Source organism: Meriones unguiculatus, chromosome 19 (assembly GCF_030254825.1).
Source record: "Meriones unguiculatus strain TT.TT164.6M chromosome 19, Bangor_MerUng_6.1, whole genome shotgun sequence".
NCBI lineage: Eukaryota > Metazoa > Chordata > Mammalia > Rodentia > Muridae > Meriones > Meriones unguiculatus.
In genome coordinates this window covers 44187482-44197412 of record NC_083366.1, presented here as the reverse complement: position 1 = coordinate 44197412, position 9931 = coordinate 44187482, and the positions used below count along the sequence as shown (strand labels likewise).

The following is a 9931-nucleotide window of genomic DNA, read 5'->3' as shown; positions in this document are numbered from 1 at the left end:
TTGACTTCTGTTACTTTTATGTGAAGTGATATTCTGAGTAAACTGAAATGAACTTTAAATTTACTTGCATGTATACCGTCTATTGTTTGTGATAAATTTGGTAGGGGCAAGCTAACTTTGTTGACTGGCCTTCTATTTAGCAAACAAAAAATAGGCTTTTAGATATGAATATTTCTAAGGAGAATGGTTTTTATTATGAAAAGAGAGACATGTCACACCCACAAATACATTCAAAGGTATAAAATTACCAGAAACTTCTCAGCAATGGGCTGTCATGGACCACCTTCAAAGCAGACGGGGTGCACTTAGCAACCTTCCCCTGTTATTAAACACTTCAAATCTCTGATATGATAGATAGTGTAGGATATACAAGTTTTTAGGCAACTGGAAAGGTTAAAAATAGCCAAAAATTTATAGTATTTGTTATTTGATTTTAAAACCGGGAGATATTGCCAGGTGGGGAAGTCTTCCTTCATCCTTGCTGTAGGATAGGCCTATAAATCAAAATGAGAGTAAGTTACTTGTTGAGTATATTGTTAGTGTTCCCCTTTCCTTGTTTCTTAGATGTTTAACCAGAGAAATACCTTCAGAAATGGAATGCTTCCATCAAAGTAACTTGTATTCATTTATCTAGGCCAGGAGACTCTCAAGCAGCTTGTATTTTAAAAAGTATGATCACAGCTCTCTACAGTTCCCCCTTTTTGTTTTAGACGTATCAGGCAAGAGTAGAGGTCTGATCTCTGATATTAGAAATAAATTGGGACTTTGTACAGATGTTCATAGAGAGCTGCGGAATGCTATGCCTTAAAGATGGAGCTGGTTTCTGCCTTCCACCTTCCTGATGGTGAGTGCTCTCTGTCATGAACAACTCCACATTTGGCTAAGGCCGAGGATCTGGCTTGCTTCCATGTATGTGGACCTATCTGCATTGCCCCCGTGGCACGCCTGGGTTGGCTACCCAGAGGCTATTTAAGCTGTGGGCTGGCTATCCCCGGGGTCCGAGGATTGTTCAAGGTTCCTGAATAAACTGCATTGAAAAAAAAAAAAAAAAAGAAATTGCTAAGAAAAAAAAAAAAAAAGTATGATCACTGCACAGATGTAGCCCAGGGCAGTTCAGTGTCCAAGTGGGTTACATAGTAATAGGAAGAGGGACTGCCTCTGACATAATCTGACTGGCCTGCTCTTTGATCACCTCCCCCTGGGGAGGACAGCCATACCAGGCCACAGTAGAGGACAATGCAGCCACTTTTGATGTGAACTGATAGACTAAGATCAGAAAGGAGAGTAGAACCTCCCCTATCAGTGGACTTGGGGAGTGGCATGCATACAGAAAAAGGAGGGAGGGTGGGATTGGGAGGGGAGGAGGGAGGGGCCTATGGGGGGATACAAAATGAATAAAGTGTAATTAATAAAAATTTAAAAAAAAGAAACATAAAAAAGTGTGATCAAGACTCCTCTGGAGTTGCATTACATTGCATACTAAAACATTACATGATAGAATCACAGAGGAGCTATGCCCCTTCAGAAGCAGAGAAGTAGGAAATTTCTGTTCGACTCTGGGACATTTGGAGAGCTATTTTCACTCAGAAGACACTTACACATCCTTTGTATTTCATGGAAGCTGATATGCACCCTTACTCTTTTATACATTTCAATCAAATCCATTTTTTCAGACGTTTATATATGAAAAGCTCACATATAATGAGTATCAAAAGGTGATTTAATTTACAGAGCCAAGAGATGACTATGATAGAAGGAGCTGAGCTCTTTTTACTCTGTCCAGAAAAGGTGTCCTCTAAGTCTCTAAGAGTAATGGCTGTGTTTGAATCTCCTTCCCGGGGTGCTTGGTGACAATGAGCATCTCTGAGGGTTGGAGCTGCCAGCTACTTCTTAGGGCAGTATTTCTCAACTCTTCTAATGTTGTGAGCCTTTAATACAGTTCCTCATGCTGTTGTACCATCAACCATAAAACTGCTACTTCATCACTGTTATTTTGCTGCTGTAATTAAACATAATGGAAACATCTGATATGCAGGATGTCTGAATATTTAATCACTGTGGCATAGTCTTTTGACCTCAAAGGAGTCATGACCCCCGGGTTGAGAACCACTGTCTTGCAAAAAGCTTGTTCACAAAATCAGATTTCTGTTTCACTCTGGAAAAATGAGGTATTTCTGATTTTTTCCCCTAATTTTCAGAACCCATCTGTTTTATGAATCAGAATATTCATAAAATTTCTCACCTTGGTGAGTATCCATCTAAGGTCATCCAGGATGTCTCTGTTGTTCTCTTCGATCTCATTGGCTTTTGAAAGGATAGTTTCAGGAACCCCTTCCATGGCACTCAGTTCAGCCACCAGATGGTAGAGAGGGGTGATCCAGGCACCCACAAAATTGATCATCATTTTTACATATTTTTTGGTCTGAGCAAACACAATAGAAACATTATTTTATTGCATTAAAATGATTTAAGTAAAGCAGGATGTTGCATGTTACGTTCATGTGAAGAAGCTAAACTGAAACCTGTTTTTAACTATGTATATATGACACATGTAGTATAGATATTACATGGTGTGGAATGAAAAATTTAAACATTTGTCTATTGTCTACAAAATAAAGCGTATAAATGAGCATATTTCTGAGATAGCACACCATGTTATGATCTCCCTGTTAAATTCAAACAGCTTTCTCTGTTATCAGATATATATTATTTGGTTGCTTGTCTATCAATCGGTAAAACAAGTCTTAAGGGACTCAATAGGTGCCAATAATATTTGACTCATGAAATATAGATGACTCTAACCAAGGAAAGTGGCTCAATTCACTTTCACTCGGTTATTCACACACACCAAAAAGTCAGCCATTCATTAGCGTACATATTTAGGATTTCTAGGCAAATTTAAGAAATTAGAACAGACACAATGAAGAGAGTGTGGTACTCCTTTTTGTGCTTTTTCCTTTGCCTCTGAAAAAGCAGTATATTTTATCAGTATGCATATGTGAATAATTATGACAGAACATTTATTTAATAATACAATCAGTGGAAATCACAGCAGAATTTTGCTTCTCTAGTATTTAATGCTCCTATATTATTTTAACTATTGACTCAATTGATGTGTGCTAGTTTCCCCAATGATGTTAAAGATGATAGTAGACTAAATCCCATCCATACAATAGGAAGATGTAAATGACATTGATGAAAGGAGCAGGCAAATGGTGATGGCAAAAAAATGGAGCATTTATTTAGATTGAAATCTGCAGTAGGATGAAATGCCCACTGGCATTCTTAAATTCCAGACAAGCGTAAATGTTTAGTACATGTTTAGTAATGTTTAGTAATGTTTCAAAACATCCATTTCTTTTTATTAGTTACTCAAATAATACCACCTCTCATTAAGTTTTTTGTGAGGTGCAAATATAACATTGCTAAGAGAGTACTTTTTGACATATCTACCAAAATTGTACCTCTAAGGAAAATTTTTCTTCATTTTCTTTGTCTTCATTTTCTCTTATTGTCATATCATATCCCACTTAAATCATATTCCTATATTATATTATAGGAAGTCAGGACGAGGATATGATAGCAACCATAAAATAGATTGACTGTGATATGTAAAGCTTATCACCATGAATTAAGGCATTGTTGCATACTAAGAAACAATACTAGTATTTCACAGTATTATTCTGCCCATCTAGCTTTTGTTGAGGCATAGAAAATCATAGAAAGATAAAGAGATAGGTAAAAAAAAAATAAATAAACAAATAAATAAATAAATAGCACCAGGGGAATTTGAAAATCAAGAAGAGGAGGGGTAATATTCTGAAATGTAGGATACAGCCATGAGGAACCCATTAGCAACATATAATAAACACAGCTACATTTCGTCACTTATATAGGAGTGAGTATATAATCACAAATAGCCAATTTAGCTCAAAATGCTCTAAAAAGCAGTAAATAAAATTTCAGTGTCAAGTCCTCCCTAAAATACCACCCACTATAATGACTAAGAATTTGCTATATTCTTTAAGGGTATTTTATTTATAATCTATCAAGGTCATAATATAGTTTTTGTGCTTAACCTCTAATTTTTCTTCATGTATGATTGCTCCATCTATCATAATGCCTGAAATATCCAGCAGCACCACAAATCCTGTGCATTACCTCTGATGTTTTGTGAAAAACCTATAAAGGAAACTTACTTTCATATTTGTGTGTTCAGTTCCCCTATCCGGAAGGTTCGTGATATTAGGATGGCAGTAAGTTCTGGCTATGAAAGCAGCTTGATCCCTCCTATAGAGTCGGTCAACCTCAGAATGAGCACAAAAGTTCAGTTAGGTTTCAGAAATTGTTTAAATGACTTCACGACCAGAATATTCAAGCATTTCAATGGCTATCTAAATTTCGACAATAAATACTTCATAAAAGCTGATATTCATAAAAGCTAAATTTCGACAATAAATACTTCATAAAAGCTGATATTCATAAAAGCTCAGGAGACTGAGCTGCCATGCGCTACATCTGAGATGAGACAAATGAGGGGGTTACAGCCAGGATACAATGTGAATGAATTATTTAAAAAAAAAGTAATTCAAATAAAAAGCTGATATTAACAAATTAAGAAAGTGCCTATCACCTTATACTGCAACTTAATTTGACTTCTCACTCAGTTTTGAAGTCCTTCTTTTCTTATTCTTCCATCTTCTCACTTTTTCCTTAAAGGTACTATTTAGAAGGGCAACATTGAAAGGAGTAAATCTATCAAAACTAAATGTTTTAATTATCATCTTTCTGTAGTATTTTAGCACAAAACACAGATCAAATTTATCAGTTATCCTATTTCCTGTCAATAAATAATGATATTTATTTACCCAGACGTTATAATTATAAATTCATTAATTTGACACTGCTTATACATAGCTGTGTAAGACAAAGATTATAATAGTTTTGGAATAAAATTTTTTTGCGTTTTGATATCACTCATGAAAATAGACTATTTTATAGTAAACTATAGTCACCAACATTATAAAACATTAGTAATGCTATGTATCATATTAGTCATTGTATTATTAATGAAATATTAAAATTGTTTAAATATATACAATTTAGAATAGCTTAATTACTTCTAATAATCAGCAAATTTTGGAAGTTTAGTAGATTACTGTGAAGGTTAGAAAGTTGAAAAACTGTCAGTTAAGAACAGAACCTAAAAATACTGTGCAATGCTTTTTATTCAAAGGTACAATCAACGACATGAGCTTGCCTTTGGGAAGCACCTGGAAAGAAGTTATGTACTTACAATAGTAGAAAATTCACTGGAAGAGAATTCTTGGTAGAACTGAGTCATGGAAAGGGGAAAAAATAACATCTAGTCAATAAAGAAACAAATATAAAGTCATATTTGTTAAAAACAGAGACACATTCTCCTAATATTCAGTGTGCTGAGTGTTTGTCTGTTTTCCTTTGTATTTTCTGACCTTTCGAAATGGCATGTAGTAAGCAGGAGAAAGGAATAGATAATGGACAAACTGTACCGTTGAAAATCTTTGAAGCTGTTTGCCATTCTGAATGAAATTTGAGTATCCTCTGTCGTGTTTAGCTTCTTTAGGTCTGTAGATAGCTATCTTATATTATACTGCTAATATCCATTTATAAGTGAATATATACCATGTGTGCCTTTCTGCTTCTAGGATACCTTGCTCAACATGATCTTTTCTAATTCCTAACATTTGCCTGCAAATTTCATAATTCCCTTGTTTTTAATAGTTGAGTAATATTTCATTGTGTGGATATACCACAATTTCTGTATCCATTCCTTTATTGAGGGACATCTAGGTTGTTTCCAATATATGGCTATTAAAAATAAAGCTTCTATTAACATTGTTGATCAAATGTCTTTATTGAATGGTGGAGCATCTTTTGGATATATGCCTAGGAGTGGTATATCTGGATCTTGAGATAGTGCTATTCCCACTTTTTTGACAAAGTACCAGGTTGATTTCTGAAATTTTTGTACAATTTTGCACCCCGACCAGCAATGGAGGAAGATTCTCTTTCTCCACATCCTCTCCATTATGTGTTGTCACCTGAGTGATCTTAGCCATTCTGATCAGAGTAAGATGGAATCTCAGAGTTGTTTTTATTTGTACTTCCCTGATGACTAAGGATGTTGAGGACAGACACCAGAAGCGGTGGATGAGAGGAAACAGGATGGGAGCCTACTATAGAGGGTCCTCTGAAAGGATTCACCTAATAGGGGATTGAAGCAGATGCTGAGACTCGTGGCCAAACTTTGGGCAGAGCATAGAGAGTCTTATGGAGGAAGAGAGGGGTGGGAGTAGAGGGACATAGAAAGGACAGCAACTCCACAAGGAGACCAACAAAACTAAAGATCTGAGGTCAGGTGTTCCTGCAGAAACTGATGCACCAACTGAGGACCGTGCATGGAGAGGACTTAGACTCCCTGCTCAGATGTGGCCAATTGGCAGCCTACATGTGGATCTGAACAGGAGCTGTCTCTAGTATGAACTCAGTTGACTGCTCTTTGATCACACTCACCCCTGATGATACAGCCTTGCCAGACCACAGAGGAAGAGGATCCAGGCAGTCCTGATGAGACTTAAAAAACTATGGGCAGACAGCAAGAGTAGAGAACTTCTCCTTTCAGTAGGGGATGGAAAAAGAGGGAAGGGGGTGAGGCAGGGGGTAGTTGAAGGAGGAGGCTTCAACTGGGATATATAATGAATAAATTGTGAAGAAAAAAAATAAATTTAAAAATGATAAAAAGATCTTTAAACCACATTTCTCAGTAGGCAGCTTCTTGAAAGGCTAGACTTTCTATTCTTTTTCTTTTTTCTTTTCTTTTCTTTTCTTTTCTTTTCTTTTCTTTTCTTTTCTTTTCTTTTCTTTTCTTTTCTTTTCTTTTCTTTTCTTTTCCTTCCTTCCTTCCTTCCTTCCTTCCTTCCTTCCTTCCTTCCTTCCTTCCTTTCTTTCTTTCTCTCTCTCTTTCTTTCTTTCTTTCTCTCTTCCTTGTCTCTGTTTTTTGTGGCTCTTCCCATGTTTTAGTTTACTTGTGTTCCAAATTTATATTTCCCTGCATCACTGCAATACACATCTTCTAGCGTGAATATCTGCATTGTGCTAGATGAATATGGCCAAAGGAATTAGTGACCCTGAATACAAAGATAGGAAATGAGAGTTCCTCCCCTGGGCAAATTTTAAAGGTTTATTCCATAGGTTATTATTATTGTTTAGAAAAACATAGAAAAGTCATTAGTTTCATTGAAATTTCATGAAACTGTGTAATTGACCCTGTCCATGTTTCAGTAGCTGGCAGGTTCTTTGCCTATTAAGGTACAGTTTCTGATATTTGGGTCATGATGCTTAATGTCTCAGGATCTAGAAGGTTGAGGTACTTACAAATTCTTCATGTAGTTGGTGGATAAGGTTATGGATGTTTTCAGCTCTATGGATGGCATTGTTAAATGTTTCCACAAGTGGTTCGCTACAGCTTCCGTCTTCAGTATGACATGCAGGAATTGCTGCAGCTTTCTCCCACAGCAGCAGGTTTGACATCACCAGCAGCAGCAGCAATGTCCCTGCTACATAGAAACAAGAGCCACTTAGGGATGATGCATTAATCTGAGGTTTTCAAGGCTCAAAAGATTCAGTAAAGTTTATCTGGCCAAAGTTTACCTTACTGCATGACTTGGTATTGAATACCAGGCATGACAGATATGAATACTACGGTACTTAGGCAAGTAATTGTATTTTTCTGAATAATATAAAGACAGTTTAGTATCTTTGGAGATTAAGCTCATTTTCAGTTACCAAATTCTTGAAAATTTGTTATTTTTAAAGCTTGTTTCTGATACTAGCATTTGGAATGAGGGTGGGACAAAAATATCATACTTTATGTATTTGCTTTCTCTATATGGTTTGACAATAAATAAACACATTTGATAATTATAGAAGATAAAAATAATGCTGTCTTAATATATGTCAGTTCAGAATTGCTAACTCATGATAAAACTTCAACAGAGTACCATTTCATCACAAGCTTCAGATTATTTTCTTTTCTTAATAATAATTTTAATGAGCAGATTAGATTATCACAATTGCAATCTGAATATATTAATGGAGAAGAAGGCCTACATAGTCAAATGATTTTCCCCTAGTGTACTATTCCCAATGTAATATGTGAATACCAAACTTCATTACTTTATCTGTCACATTGTCATGGAGGGAACACTAACATCTTTCCACCCAAAACCTCAATCTGATCTACTTTGTTTTCTCCCTAAACCAGCATTTTGGCATTGATCAGGCTTTCTTCAACCTCAAGTTTACTACTCATTAGGCACCACAACAGGAGACTTACATGTAAGGCTGCAGGAACATCTTAGAGTAAGGGGAAGAATGAATATAAGAGCCAGAGGTCCAGACATTTATTTGATTATTCAATACCTGGTAATCTGGCCTGAAGTCATAGGCATATGAGCAACACCAAATGGGTTAAGCATGTTGTTTATATGTTGATATGTATCTATTTATGTAACAATAATGATTTTTTTAAGATGGCCCTGAACTTGAAAAAGACCATGAAAAAGGGGTTTTGGAAAGTTAGATGAGTGATATACAATATTTATGCATGACATTCTCAAAAAATATCAAAACATAAAATGTCGTCTTATTTTATTCAAAATATTTTTGTTGTCATCTTTTTCTCCAGCAAGTATTTCCTATAAAATATAGTGCTTTGTCAGCTCTTCTTTTTGTGATACCATTTGGCATTGCCTAAACTGGAAACATATAAGGCACAATCTGGCATCTTTCTCTACTTCAGTTTTCAGAATGTAAAGCTTAGTCAGATTTTTTTTCCCATAAGAAAACTAATAAACAATATTGACTACCAAAATTCTGTTTCTTCTGCCTTGAGATAAGATGAGTTGGACCAACTGACTTTTACAGCCTCAATATTTTCTAATTTTGTAAATTCCAAATGTTGTCCTTTTGTACTGTATCATTTGTTCTGGAAGGTATGCTGTGCATTGGGAAATGTTTAATGATCCCTGTCATTTCTACTCATTGGATAACAGTAACACTTTCTCCTCCACTTTCCTCCTCCTTCTCTCACTTTAGTAGAGAAAAGTCAGGCTATCTTCAAAACTGCAACATGTCTGAAGCTAAAAGATGATGAAACTATTTATACAATTATCTCTTGTGCTCTTGTACAGTTGCTTTCAAAAAATAATGTTAAAAGATATGAGAAAGTTTACACAGAGTTTTACTATTAGTAAACTATGAACAAATATCTCTTTATGTCACATTAAACATCAAATATTCCTAAGAATAAAATTCAGTGAACAACTTAACAGGATCTTTTAACACAGAGAGACATAAGGGAGAATTCACTTACAGAAGTTAAGTTGACTCAATGGCAGCTCCATCATTGAAGAGGTCCCAAGCAGGATGAGTGCTCAATCTGGAGAGGGGCTTCACTGGAGTCATGTTTTTGGCTAGTTTCCTCCTACTTAAATTTCTAGCAGATAGCCCCAAGGGCATGCAGAGCCATATGACAGCAAGAAGTCATGTTCATACGTGAAACATGTCTGTCTATCTCCAGGTAATGTCAAAAGTTTTATTATCTCATCCTTATCTGTTTCTGGAATATTTCTTTCTGCTTGTTCCTATATGTTGCTTCCTGTCCAAGATATTTTTTATATCTCTGGAGTCATCTCAGTGCCTGACGATGGATACTCATGTCAGACCAGAAGAAAATTGTTCATAATCACTTCCCCTTCCTTAGACTCTTGTAGGTTTTTTATCATAATGTTTGTGGAAAGAGAGGGAGTCTTTATTGAATATTTGACCAACATGGCCCAGCATTAGTAAAGTCTATATAGTGTTATCCTGAATCTCTGCCAGTAGTCAC

General features: G+C 35.7%; 1 protein-coding gene across 1 annotated transcript; it reads right to left on the bottom strand.

The window, feature by feature from the left end:
* Positions 1 to 305: 305 nt before the first annotated feature.
* Positions 306 to 9446, bottom strand: LOC110542998 (prolactin-8A9-like). The gene is made up of 5 exons (XM_060372590.1): positions 9416 to 9446; positions 7417 to 7598; positions 5297 to 5335; positions 2243 to 2422; positions 306 to 494 (listed from the first exon to the last, which is right to left on the bottom strand). Exons 1-5 carry the CDS (start codon positions 9444 to 9446, stop codon positions 306 to 308), a joined length of 621 nt encoding a protein of 206 aa, XP_060228573.1.
* Between the last annotated feature and the right edge of the window lie 485 nt (positions 9447 to 9931).